This window comes from Lolium rigidum, unplaced genomic scaffold, assembly GCF_022539505.1.
Source record: "Lolium rigidum isolate FL_2022 unplaced genomic scaffold, APGP_CSIRO_Lrig_0.1 contig_59251_1, whole genome shotgun sequence".
NCBI classification, from domain to species: domain Eukaryota; kingdom Viridiplantae; phylum Streptophyta; class Magnoliopsida; order Poales; family Poaceae; genus Lolium; species Lolium rigidum.
Window position 1 is genome coordinate 1 of NW_025901069.1, and position 14,614 is coordinate 14,614.

Consider the following 14,614-nt stretch of genomic DNA (forward strand, 5'->3'; position numbering starts at 1 on the left):
GGAGGGGAAAACTGAGGAAAAACTAAGGGGCTGGAGAAAACTGAGTACAACTAACGAACTAGGGGCACAAAAATAGAAATCCCATGATAATATTGTGCAACCCTAGACTGAATCGCCTATATAAGGATATGCTAGAGGTAGAAACCCTAGATCACATTCGTCCGCCATTCGCATATGACGACTTGTAAACACATCTATGAATACAATCAACCAGGAATAGGTCTTTACCTCCACCATGAGGGGCCAAACCTAGGTACATCGTTGCGTGTGCCAATCTTGTCCAGGATCTCCAATGTTGCCAACGTTCTCCACCTCATCTAATCTAACCCTGTAGCATATGTCTCACCGGTCCGTCGACATACATCAGAGTCATGGTGACCAAGTCCCGCATATCTGGGCAGCCACCGAGCATTATTGAAGGGGAGGCAGAGATCCTGCCGTCGGCTACCTTCGGCTCCGACCACTAGAGCTTCGGAACTGACAACCAGAAGCCAAACGCCACAAGGTAAAACCCTATACCTCGACCAAACCTACACCTCAACTTACCACAACTGTTGTACATAGAAGGCCGGTATCCTACTCCATCTCTACACACTCCGCCGCGGACACCGCTGGCGAGAGGGCTTGGATCTGGCTGGCCGAGGCCGACTCTGAAGTGAAAAGTTGTGGAGACTTGGTGAGAGGAGAGGAATGGAAAGGAAAGGAAAAATGAAGGGCTTGGCAAACTTGTTCATAGTTATTTTAGACATTATTTTCACAGTTTAGTTCGTAGTCGTTGCTAGCTGGTTGAAAGATTTTCTTGTAATTTTATTAGTTTTAGTTTTTTTTGTACTACTATTGAAGATTATGAATATACCAATGGACTTTTCGAGAAAAAAGAAAAGAAATTTCACAGTTCAGCTTGGAGAGACGCTCATGTAAATCTATGGAGCGTGGTGTGCGTGTATGGTGGCATGCTATTTTTTGCCAGCTGCATGACTCTTGTAATCGCAAAATTCACTTGCAACTAAGTGAGACAAACAACCGAAAGAAGGAGATAGATCATTGAACTTAAGAAGAAACAGCAGTGATATTTCGTGGGAGAACAAAGCACACGGATGGTTTTCAGCGCAGTTTGCTAGCAAAGTACATCGCACGCCATATTTTGATCTTGGCCAATTAGCAGAAGAAAATCAAGTCAAATAATGTTTATTTTAGGAAAAAATGTGAGAGGTAGATACCGGAAATTATTTATATATATACGTATATGAGAGTGTTTATATGCACATGTGAATGTTTTAACAAAGTGGTGGAAACAACAACAGAAAACATAATAAAAGGCTAAACTAAGCTACTATCTCTACTCATTGAAACGATCTCGAAGTCAAATCCTGTCGAGCTTGGATGCTACAACGAGGGGATTTTGACGCGCGATCTGCTCGCGGCCAGCCGCCTTGTAGTCGAACCCGCAGGCGTGCGCGCCGGCGTGGCGGTGCGCGCCGCAGTAGGTGCCGCCGCAGCGGCACGCGAACCCGAGCAGCCCCACCTTCTTCCGGCACGTCTCACACCGGTTCTTGGTAGCGGTCGTCAGAACCACCTCCTTCCCGGCCAGCACCTCGCCTCCGACTCCGGTGGCAGCCGTAGCACGATGTCCGCCTGACTCCTTGATCCGCAGCGACGCGAAGTTGGACACGACGCTGTCCACCGGGGGCGCGCCACCGACGGCAGCGACGCCGATGATCTGCTGCTGCTCCTTGAAGCACTTGGAGCAGAGGTTGCCGGTCGCCGCGCTGCCGAAGAAGCCGCAGTCGTTCGCGCACAGGACCGTCGTGTGACCGTCCGCCTGCTGCATCTCCGCCATTGCTCGCTCGAGGTGTAAGAGATGTCGACGATCTGGTGTGTTCTCTCCTTACGTACTAGCTAGGGTTCGTCGTCGTTTGCGCTAGCGCAACAAGATCTCTCTTGGCTGCTCTGTTCCGCCTGAGACGATTTCGATGCTGCTGTGCCTGTAGCCTGGTAGATGCGTGGCCTTTTGAAGGCGTTGCGCTCTTCACATATCCTGTGGCAGTCGGCGAAGTGATCCCGAATCCGAATCCCACCCAGCTAGTCAGGTGTCCACCGACCCACGGGATGCAGAGCGAGCATTCGAGAAGAACTGGAGAAGCACACGTACTTCGGTACATGTTTGGATTCAAGTCGATACCTGTTTGGATTCAAAGTCGCAGCTAAGCCACATAGTATTACAACTTGTACAGGACCGTGATCACAACTCAAACACCCTCCTTAATTATGTAAAAAAAAAAACCAAACTCAGACAACCCTGCTCGCCCATGAAAACAATTATGCATAATTATTTGGTCCTCTATGTCAAATTCTTCAAAGTTTTTAGGATGATGCATAAATCAAACAGCTCCTGGCTAACCTAAACTACAATTTCTCTTCTGTAGCTAAGATAATATCATGGCGCTAGCAACTGCCACTAGTCAACTATACTACCTCGAACATGCAAAAACGTTGGGTTCCGCATTGGCTTGTTCATCTAGAGACCAACGAGACGCCATAATTCTTCATTTAGATTACTAGATCATGATGGTGCGTGTTGCCCAATTAGAATGTTCTCTCTCATATAACAAAAGCGCCGACATAGTCCGCCCCACGATGAAGACGGAAGGCAACGCTGCCAAGGGGAGCACAAGCCCTTGAGTTGGTGCCACTAACTCAGTTTGGAACTCGCGGTAAAATAGTGCAAGCCAGAGGGGAAAAGGGAGTGTAACCAAGGTAACACCCGCAAAACGCAATAAAACATCTGAGTTGCATAATGGAGTCGGGTCCAATAGCATGAGGCTCGAGGTTGAAGAAAGAAAAGAACTCCCAGAAAAATTCGAACGAAGGGAAGGCGAGGCCGGGCTCTAGGAAATTTGTGAAAACAATGAACTCATATGGTTTGACTTTTGGTTGAACCTTGGAGGTGGGGACCTGCCAGCTTCCTTCTGGACGAATCCCACCATCCTCGAAGACACGAAGGTTCTTTGTTTCCACCTTCGAGCCATTACAGAGTACTCCTAACGTCATCTCAACGAACAAGACCAGTGGGAGAGCTTGATGAAGGTTGGAAACGAATAGGAAAGAAGGAAGAAGATCATCCGATCACCGGCGTATCCCCTTTAAAAGATAACGACCAATGCAAAATTTCCATGAAACCCTTAACGAGATGATTGTCAATTCGAGGGAAAGAAGGAGTCCATGGTCAATTTCGCGCCTACATTATCCGACACCAATAGGGCTCTGCCAGCGAGTTGAAAGTCAAAGAACACTGATAAGGATGTTCCTTCCCAAGGCCAATGCGAGTATGATTATGTGCTCTCTTTTGAAGGGCAGACAGAGCGACGGGACAAGCTGCAAAAAGATGTTGCCAACTCTGTATGACATTCATTGAAGGGATGGAGTCGGCAGAGCTTCCCAACGGGGATGAACCGATGAGATTAACTGTCCGCTATATGCCACCAAGATTAATTGATTGCTCCATCTCTCTTGTTTATGTTTGTTTCGGGAGTCCCTCAACTACTTGCCACCAGCGGTTTATCTCCCGACTATGTCGAGAATCGACTCGAAGCAAAGAACCAAGGCCAAAGCACTAGTAGAAACAAGGGCTTTCGTTTTTTGCCCCAGATGGCTTTTGCACCGGCTTTGGCACGAACCGGTGCTAAAGGGGGTCATTAGCACCGGTTCGTGGGGCGCAGCCGTTCGAGGGACCTTTTGCACCGGTTCGTGTTACGAACCGGTGCAAATGAGCTATCTTTTGCACTGGTTCGTAACACCGGTCCAAAAGGTCCGTCGCCATGCACCTGTCAGCCGAGGAACCTTTAGCACCGGTTCGTGTTACGAACCGGTGCAAAAGATAGCTCATTTGCACCGGTTCGTAACACGAACCGGTGCAAAAGGTCCCCAACCCTATATCAGCTCAGCTCACCCCCAACCAGCCAACTCACTTCATTTTTTCTAGGAGAAAGGTGTGTGTGTTGAGTGCTACCTTGCATTTCTTTGGCATGCACAGAAGGTGCTCGATGAAATGTCTGAAAGAATGAGGTGCCGGAGCGACACTTAAGCTTTCTCCTCTTTCTTTCCCTCCTCGATCAAGGTTAAACAACTTTACCCTTTCATTTGTACTGTGCTAATATCCACTATATATATATTATGATGTTTTGTAATGGTTTTTTGATAAACTTAATTATTTGATGTAGATGAACCGGCGACAATGGATGTACGTTCACCGACGTCTGCCCGAGTTCACTTCGGGCCTGAAAGAATTTTTCCGTGTGGCTGAGGAAAACCCACAGGCGGATGGTTATATGTGTTGTCCATGTGTTGATTGCCGGAACTTAAAGCAATACCCTGAATGGCAAGTCATTCACTCCCACCAGCTTTGGAAAGGTTTCATGCCCAGCTATAATTGTTGGACCAAGCATGGAGAAAGAGGGGTTATGATGGAAGACGATGACGACGAAGAAGAAGAGGATGATGATATGTACCCTAACTACGGTGATACTGCAACAGGGCATGGTGAAGATGAGGAGGCAGGAGGAGGTGATCAAGATGAAGAGGCATCAGATGAGCCCGTTGATGATGATCTTCGTCGGGCCATCGCTGATGCACACAGAGATGCGGAAACTGAAAACGAGAAGCGAAAGTTAAAGGGCATGTTAGATGATCACAAAAAGAAGTTATACCCAAATTGCGAAGATGGCAACACAAAGCTCGGTGCCACACTGGAGTTGCTGCAATGGAAGGCAGAGGCTGGTATATGTGACAAGCCATTTGAGAAGTAACTGAAAATAATGAAGAGGAGGTTTCCAAAGGCTAACGAATTGCCTGACAGTACGTACGAAGCAAAGAAGGTTCTCTGCCCTCTAGGATTAGAGGTGCTGAAGATACATGCATGCATTAATGACTGCATCCACTACCACGCTGAGTACGAAAATTTGGAAAAATGCCCGGTATGCACTGCACTACGGTATAAGATCAGGCGAGATGACCATGGTGATGTTGAGGGCGAGCCCCCTAGGAAGAGGGTTCCTGCCAAGGTTATGTGGTATGCTCCTATAATACCACGGTTGAAACGTCTGTTCAGAAATAAAGAGCATGCCAGGTTGTTGCGATGGCACAAAGAAGACCGTAAGAAAGACAAGATGCTGAGACACCCCGCTGATGGGTCGCAGTGGAGGAAAATAGATAGAGTTCCCGGACCTTGCAGATGACGCGAGGAACTTAAGGTTTGGTCTAAGTACAGATGGAATGAATCCTTTTGGGGAGCAGAGCTGTAGTCATAGCACCTGGCCTGTAACTCTATGTATCTATAACCTTCCGCCTTGGTTGTGCATGAAGCGGAAGTTCATTATGATGCCAGTGCTCATCCAAGGCCCCAAGCAACCCGGCAACGACATTGATGTTTACCTACGGCCATTATTTGAAGAACTCTTACAGTTGTGGAGCAAACAAGGTGTACATGCATGGGATGAGTACAAACAGGAGTCATTTAACCTACGAGCGTTGCTTTTCGTGACCACCAATGATTGGCCTGCTCTTAGTAACCTTTCAGGACAGACAAACAAGGGATACAATGCATGCACGCACTGCTTAGATGAGACCGAAGGTGCTTATTTGAATAAATGTAAGAAGGTTGTGTACCTGGGGCATCGTCGATTTCTTCCAAAGAGGCACCCCGTCAGAAAGAAAGGCAATCATTTCGGAGGTGAGGCAGATCACCGGGAGAAGCCTGAACTCCGTACCGGTGATGCTTTACTTGATATGGTCAAAGACATAAAAGTAATATTTGGAAAGGGTCCTGGCGGCCAATCTGTTCCGAAAGACGTCGTTACCGGACACGCACCCATGTGGAAGAAAAATCTATATTTTGGGATCTACCCTATTGGAAAGTCCTAGAGGTCCGCTCTTCAATCGACGTGATGCATGTGACGAAGAATCTTTGCGTGAACCTGCTAGGTTTCTTAGGCGTGTATGGGCAAACAAAAGATACACCAGAAGCAAGGGAGGACCAGTATCGTATGAAAGTCCCAAAGAACAAGCAAGAATAGAATTACAAGACGGATACAGGGAGTCGCTTAAGTCCTGGCAGCTACGCTCTTACCAAAGCAGTGAAGGAAATCTTTTTTGAAGTCCTTTACAGTATCAAGGTGCCGTCTAGATTGTCATCAAATATAAAGGGAATTATAAATATGGCGGAGAAAAAATTCCAAAACCTGAAGTCGCATGACTGCCACATTATTATGACACAGCTGCTTCTGGTTGCACTGAGGGGGCTTCGCCGTGAAAATGTTCGAATACCCATTGTGAAGCTATGTGCATTCCTTAATGCAATATCTCGAAGGTAATCGATCCAGTTAGTCTTCCAAGGTTACGGAAGGATGTGGTGCAATGTCTTGTTAGCTTTGAGTTGGTGTTTCCACCATCTTTCTTCAATATTATGACACATCTCCTGGTTCACCTTGTCGAAGAGATTGCCATCCTCGGTCCTGTCTTTCTACACAATATGTTCCCCTTCGAGAGGTTCATGGGGGTCTTAAAGAAATATGTTCATAACCGTGCTAGGCCGGAAGGAAGCATATCCAAGGGCTATGGAACGAGAGGAGGTCATCGAGTTACGTGTTGACTTTATTCCCGACCTTAAGTCGATTGGTGTTCCTGAATCGCGACATGAGGGGCGACTAAGTGGAAAAGGCACGCTAGTAAGGAAATCAATGATATGTAGGGACGACATTTCTTTCACTCAAGCACACTACACAGTTCTACAAAGTTCCACCTTGGTGGCCCCGTATATCACTGATCACAAGAATATTGTACGCTCCGAATATCCGGGGCAGTCTGAAGACTGGATTACACATAAACATATGCAGACATTCGGCGGTTGGCTCCGAACACATCTCATTAATAACAACGATATTGGAGATCAGTTGTACTTGTTGGCCGGGTCACCATCTTCGACTATACTGGCTTTCCAGGGGTACGCGATAAATGGACATACCTTCTACACGTTCGCCCAAGATAAAAAGAGCACCAACCAAAACAGTGGTGTCCGCATTGATGCAACAAACACTAACAGTGGGGAAAAGGACACATATTATGGTTACATAGAGGTGATATGGGAAGTTGACTATGGACCTTCTTTTAAGATCCCTTTGTTTCGATGCAAATGGTTCAAGCTTGATGGAAAAGGGGTAAAGGTAGACCAGCTGTACGGAATAACAACAGTGGATCTCAACAATCTTGGTTACAGAGACGAACCATTCTTCCTAGCCAATGATGTGGCTCAGGTTTTCTATGTGAAGGACATGTCCTCCAGACCGAAGAAAAGAAAACATAAGGAAACGAGCTCATCCGATGAGCCAAAGCGTCACATAGTTCTTTCAGGGGAAAGAACCATCGTGGGAGTCGAGGACAAGACAGACATGTCAGAAGATTATAATAAGTTTGCTGAAATTCCGCCCTTCACAGTGAACATTGATCCAACCATCGCGTTAAATGCTGAAGATACTCCATGGTTACGGTCGAAGCGATCATAATGTATTAATTATTATCCTGTACCTTGATGAGCTCATATTGTGAAGCGTTTGTTGTGATATGTATCAGTAACATTGGTCGTTTGAACTAAATGCTCTTTCCTTCGAGAAGCTCCCGGAAGCCCTCTTTACCCTGAGCTACTGGTTGTTGGGTGTATATATACTAGCAGCTTCCGAGCGGGACTTGCGGGAAGAGTTACTCGGGCAAAGCTTCCGAAGATGTCTAAGACAGCCAGCCATCTAAGACATCTTCGAGAAGGTTCGCCGGAGAGGCTCTTTCCTTCGAAAGCTCCCGGAAGCCCTCCTTACCCTGAGCTACTGGTTGTTGGGTGTATACTAGCAGCTTCCAAGCGGGACTTGCGGGAAGAGTTACTCGGGTGAAGCTTCCGAAGATGTCTAAGACGGCCAGCCATCTAAGACATCTTCGAGAAACTTCGCCGGAGAGGCTTTTCCTTCTTGGTCGTTGCCTCTCAGGCTGCTCTCTCTACTCTCCCCGGAGGGGGCTATATATAGCAATGTGCCTCCAAATAATCCCCCCCCCCCCAGATGAGGCCACCCCAGATAAGGCAAACACCAGATAAGCCTCCCCAGATTTAGCCCCCATCTTTAGCACCGGTTCCAGCCAGGAACCGGTATAAAAGGGGTATATAAACTAATCCATCATCTTTAGCACCGGTTCAAGCCAGGAACCAGGATAAAAGGGGTATATAATCAAATCCACCATCTTTAGCACCGGTTCAAGCCAGGAACCGGGATAAAAGGGGTATATAATCTAATCCACCATCTTTAGCACCGGTTCAAGCCAAGAACCGGGATACAAGGGGTATATAAACTAAAGACAACGACTTTATTGAAATTTAACAAGATACGTTAACTAAACTTAAACTAAAACAACGACAACGACTTTATTAAAATTTAACATTAACTAAATTTAAACTAAAATAATAACAACTTCTACTAGTTCTTCCGCGCATCCGTTGCTGCCCTCCTGGCTGCCGCCTCCTGCCACAGCTCCTCCCCACGACGACGCTTATACATCTCCTCACTATCTAGATCCGCCACACGCGGCCGCTTATGCAGCTCCTGGAGACTCTGCCTCTCAAATGCTTCTATGGTAGCCGCTAGCGCCGCCTCCTCCCACTCCTCTATCTCTGCAAGCTGCATGACTCTTGTAAGGAAACTACTGGGCGTCCCCCGGGGGATCTGATTCCCCAGCCCCCGGGTCCCCAGCCGTCGGATCAACCATTTTGACGATTAGATTTGTATGTAGCAAAAAAACATCTTCCGGCAGCAAAAAACACCCCGGCAGCAAATGACTGAAGCAAAAAATGGTTCGTTCAGAAAAAGAAAATAAAAAGGCTGGGCTCGCCGGAGACCTCGCCGGAGACCACGTAGCAAACATATTACGCAGATGTAGCAAAACCGCAAATAAATTGTAGCAAATTTTTTTTATTCATATGCTGCAAATCCTCTAAGACATCAACGGAGACATCGCCTGCAGCCGGTAGCAACGCCGCCTGAGGTTGCAGCAATTCCGTCCGTCCAGGACAGCAACGCCACAAGCTGCTAGTAGCAACGCCCTATGCCTATGGTAGCAAAGCATGCCTCCGGTGGTAGCAGAAAGCCACCCTTCACCGGTAGCAACACCAGAGATCTAGGGTAGCAAAGCTGGCCTCCGTCGGTAGCAACGCTAGAGACCTAAAGGTAGCAAAACTGGAATCCGCCGGTAGTGGCACCCAAATCTCTGCAGTCCGCCATGGTGGCCCTGGCCTGCGAGGGGATCTTCCGTCGACGCGGCTGCGACTCCAGTTGCCCGACGCTGCGACCCATCTGGAAGAAATAGGGGTGGTGGTTGGAGGGTGAGGCGGCGGCTGGGGGAAGAAGGCCTCCCTCGTCCATGGGGAAGAAGGTAGCCCATCGGCCGTGGAGAAGAAGATCGCCGGCTTGGCGGGTTGAGCGGTGGTGGCGCTCGACAAGGTGCCGGTGGCGCGCGAAAGGTTTGGGGCCGTCCGCGCGGGGGAGGAAGGCGGCGCTAGTCGCGGTGGCCGACCATGGGTCGCTGCGGGCGGCGGCGGCCGGCCGGCGGCGGCGCGCTCGAGTACGGGCCGGGCGCTGCTAGCAGCAACACCGAGCGCCTGTCGGAGCAACACCGGGCGCCGCTAGCAGCAACGCCGGGCGGCACGCTGTAGAAGGCGGAGCAGCGGGGGTCGCAGTTGCGGAGTCGCGGCGGTTGTCGGCATGTGCACCTTCTCCGCGACGTCCCCAACTTCGCGGCGCGGCGGCGCCGTTGCGGAGGGAGAGGAACTGCGTGGTGGCGGAATCACACGGGGCAGGGCAGCATCGTTGCGCCGTTGCGGAGGTGGAGGAAGGGCGTGGCGACGGAGGGATTTTCAGGAGGTCGAGCGGTGGGGAATCATGGAGAAGATGATAGAAGATGGGGACAAAGTAGTGGTGGGGCCCGCTTCTTTTCTGCCACGAAAAAGGGACACGCGGCGCGCTCAGGATGCGGAGGACGGGTGCGTTCTCATCCCCGGGGGAAAGCAATCGTTTTCCCTCTTGTAATCGCAAAATTCACTTGCAACTAAGTGAGACAAACAACCGAAAGAAGGAGATAGATAATTGAACTTAAGAAGAAACAGCAGTGATATTTCGTGGGAGAACAAAGCACACGGATGGTTTTCAGCGCAGTTTGCTAGCAAAGTACATCGCACGCCATATTTTGATCTTGGCCAATTAGCAGAAGAAAATCAAGTCAAATAATGTTTATTTTAGGAAAAAAATGTGAGAGGTAGATACTGGAAATTATTTATATCTATACGTATATGAGAGTGTTTATATGCATATGTGAATGTTTTAACAAAGTGGTGGAAACAACAACAGAAAACATAATAAAAGGCTAAACTAAGCTACTATCTCCACTCATTGAAACGATCTCGAAGTCAAATCCTGTCGAGCTTGGATGCTACAACGAGGGGATTTTGACGCGCGATCTGCTCGCGGCCGGCCGCCTTGTAGTCGATCTCGCAGGCGTGTGCGCCGGCGTGACGGTGCATGCCGCAGTAGGTGCCGCCGCAGCGGCACGCGAACCCGAGCAGCCCCACCTTCTTCCGGCACGTCTCGCACCGGTTCTTGGTAGCGGTCGTCGGAACCACCTCCTTCCCGGCCTGCACTAGCACCTCGCCTCCGACTCCGACGGCAGCAGCAGCACGCTGTCCGCCTGTCTGCTGCTTGATCCGCAGCAACGCGAAGCTGGACACGACGCTGTCCACCGGGGGCGCGCCACCGACGGCAGCGACGCCGATCTGCTGCTGCTCCTTGTAGCACTTGGAGCAGAGGTTGCCGGTCGCCGCGCTGCCGAAGAAGCCGCAGTCGTTGGCGCACAGGACCGTCGCGCGGCCGTCCGAAGCCGGAGCACCGTCCGCCTGCTGCGTCTCCGCCATTGCTCGCTCGAGGTGTAAGAGATGTCGACGATCTGGCGTGTTCTCTCCTTACGTACTAGCTAGGGTTCGTCGTCGTTTGCGCTAGCGCAACAAAATCTCTCTTGGCTTCTCTGTTCCGCCTGAGACGATTTCGATGCTGCTGTGCCTGTAGGCTGTAGCCTGGTAGATGCGTGGCCTTTTGAAGGCGTTGCGCTCTTCCCATATCCTGTGGCAGTCGGCGAAGTGATCCCGAATCCGAATCCCACCCAGACCCAGCTAGTCAGGTCCACCGTCCACCGACCCCCGGGATGCAGAGCGAGCATTCGAGAAGAACTGGAGAAGCACACTTCGGTACATGTTTGGATTCAAGTCGATACCTGTTTGGATTCAAAGTCGCAGCTAAGCCACATAGTATTACAACTTGTACAGGACCGTGATCACAACTCAAACACCCTCCTTAATTATGTAAAAAAAAACCAAACTCAGACAACCCTGCTCGCCCATGAATACAATTATGCATAATTATTTGGTCCTCTATGTCAAATTCTTCAAAGTTTTTAGGATGATGCATAAATCAAACAGCTCCTCGCTAACCTAAACTACAATTTCTCTTCCGTAGCTAAGATAATATCATGGCGCGCAACTGCCACTAGTCAACTATACTACCTCAAGCATGCAAAAACGTTGGGTTCCGCATTGGCTTGTTCATCTAGAGACCAACGAGACGCCATAATTCTTCATTTAGATTACTAGATCATGATGGCGCGTGTTGCCCAATTAGAATGTTCTCTCTCATATAATAGAAGTGCCGACATAGTCCGCCCCACGATGAAGACGGAAGGCAACGCCGCCACAAGGGAGCACAAACCCTTGAGTTAGTGCCACTAACTCAGTTTGGAACTCGCAGTAAAATAGTGCAAGCCAGAGGGGAAAAAGGAGCGCAACCATGGTAACACCCGCAAAACGCAATAAAACATCTAAGTTGCATAATGGAGTGGGGCCCAATAGCATGAGGCTCGAGGTTGAAGAAAGCAAAGAACTCCCAGAAAAATTCGAACGAAGGGGAGGCGAGGGCGCGCCCTAGGAAATTTGTGAAAACACTGAACTTATCTGGTTTGACTTTGGGTTAAACCTCGGAGGTGGGGACCTGCCAGCTTCCTCTGGAAGAATCCCACCATCCTCGAAAACACGAAGGTTCTTTGCTTCCACCTTGGAGCCATTCCAGAGTACTCCTATCGCCATCTCAACGAACATGACCAGTGGGAGAGCTTGATGAAGGTTGGAAACGAATAGGAAAGAAGGAAGAAGATCATCTTATCACCGGCGCATCCCCTTAAAAGATAACGACCAATGCAAAATTTCCATGAAACCCTTAACGAGATGACTGCCAATTCGAGGGAAAGAAGGAATCCATGGTCAATTTCGCGCCAAATTATCCGGTGCCAAAAGGGCTCTGTCTGCAAGTCGAAAGTCGAAGAACACTGATAAGGATGTTCCTTCCCAAGGCTAATGCCAATATGATTATGTGCTCTCTTTTCAAGGGCAGGCAGAGCAACGGGACAAGCTGCAGAAAGATGTTGCCAACTCTGTATGACGTTCATTGAAGGGGTGGAGTCGGCAGAGCTTCCCAATGGATATGAACCGATGCGATTAACCGTCCGCTATATGTCACCAAGATTAATTGATTGCTCCATCCCCCAGATCTGGGCAACCATCGAGCATTATTGAAGGGGAGGCAGAGACACTAGTAGAAAAAGAGGCTTCCGTCCACCCCCATTAGTCCCGGAAATATTCGAACCGCGACTAAAGGGGGCTTTAGTCGCGGTTCGGGAGGCAACCCGCGACTAATGCTCCATCCGAGACGAAAGGGGTGCTCCATCCGGCGGAAAAACCTTTAGTCCCGGTTGGGGACACCAACCGCGACTAAAGGGGTACCCTTTAGTCCCGGTTGGTGTCTCCAACCGCGACTAAAGGTTTTTTTGGATTTTTGACTCTCCCCACGAGCCCTGCCCCCCCCCCCCGTGGATCGCCTTTTTTTGCTTTATAAAATACAAAAAAATGATAGAAAATTCAAAAAAAAATTGTTTTTAGATTCTTGTATGTTATGCAACCTACTATTCCGAGAAATTAAGAAATTCGAATTTTCACTTTTTTTGCAAAAAAAGTTTAAAAAATGGTAAAACTTCAATAACTTTTGCATCAACCAACATGTTAACAGGATTGATATGATACTAGTATCACATACATGCGCGCGAAGCACTTGGATGCGGGACGGAATGGAACTCGGAAGTTAAGCATGCTAGTGTGGGAGGATGGGTGACCGAGCGGGAAGTGTGACCAAGAGTAAGTAATTTAACTAGAGATAATTGGAGTTAGACTCTAAACTATGTAAATAACTGAAATAATAGAAATTCTGAAAAATAGAAAAAAAAGAGGGAGTGAAAAATAATTAGAAACCTAAAAAATTAAAAAAATTAACGAAATAGCCTTTAGTCCCGGTTCGTGTTACAAACCGGGACTAAAAGTCCTTCGCCCTGGCGCACGCCAGCCGCCCACGTGGATGGACCTTTAGGGCATCTCCAACCGAGCTACCCAAACGGACGCGCCGGGCCGTCCGTTTTGGGCCGTTTGCGTGGCCGAGCGGACGCGCGGACGGAGCCCCGCGTCCGCGCGTCCGTTTGGGTCGCGCGCTGCGCCCAACGCGGCAGAATTGGGTCGCGGCGCCCTATTGTATGTTTTTCTTGTAAATTCACTAGAAAACGCAAAAAAATATTATATAAAGTATATAAAATAGTTCAAATGCTCAAAATGTATTACACATTACATAGTCCATGTAATCAAGGATAAAGTATTATTCAAATAAAATGAAAAAACGATACAAATGCTCTAGGCTTCAGGATTTCCTTCATCATTGTTGTTTGCAGCATTGTTGCCTACATGCTGCCACATGTGCTCGACCAAATCAGCTTGAAGCTGGTTGTGTACAGCTAGATCTCGAATTTCATGGGGCGCATGAAGAATGTCCTGGAATGATGCCGGAGCACCTTGAGGAGTAACCAACTCTCCTTGGCCTTTCCAGTCATTATCAAAGAGTGAATCATCCTGCTCTACCTCAACAATCATGTTATGCATGATTACACAAGCGGTCATCACCTCCCACAGAGTTTGCACATCCCAGGCTCTGGCAGGGTGTCTGACGATAGCCCAACGAGCTTGGAGGATGCCAAACGCCCGCTCGACATCTTTCCGGGCTGCCTCCTGCTCTTTGGCAAACCTTGCCTCCTGCTCTGAGTTGGGGTTTCGGATTGTCTTCACGAGTGTAGCCCAAGGTGGATAGATACCATCAGCAAGGTAGTACCCCTTGGTGTAGTGGTGGCCATTGATCTCAAAATCCACATCAGGGGACTTACCGTACGCTAGCCTATCAAACACCGGAGAGCGCTGCAGCACATTGATGTCATTGTGCGAACCAGCCATTCCGAAGAATGAGTGCCAAATCCATGTGTCATGGGAAGAAACAGCTTCAAGAATGACTGTGCACCCCTCAGAATGGCCGCTGTATGCCCCCTGCCAACAAAATTAAAGGGGCAGTTCTTCCACTCCCAGCGCATGCAGTCTATGCTGCCAAGCTTCCCAGGAAAC

General features: G+C 48.8%; 2 protein-coding genes across 2 annotated transcripts; both read right to left on the reverse strand.

The window, feature by feature from the left end:
* Positions 1 to 1,363: 1,363 nt before the first annotated feature.
* LOC124681906 (zinc finger A20 and AN1 domain-containing stress-associated protein 10-like) lies at positions 1,364 to 1,840 on the reverse strand. The gene has a single exon (XM_047216682.1). It carries the CDS (start codon positions 1,838 to 1,840, stop codon positions 1,364 to 1,366), a length of 477 nt encoding a protein of 158 aa, XP_047072638.1.
* An 8,652-nt stretch (positions 1,841 to 10,492) lies between these two features.
* On the reverse strand, positions 10,493 to 10,993 carry LOC124681905 (zinc finger A20 and AN1 domain-containing stress-associated protein 10-like). Its single transcript, XM_047216681.1, has one exon. The coding sequence runs from the start codon at positions 10,991 to 10,993 to the stop codon at positions 10,493 to 10,495; it is 501 nt and encodes a 166-aa protein (XP_047072637.1).
* Positions 10,994 to 14,614: the final 3,621 nt, after the last annotated feature.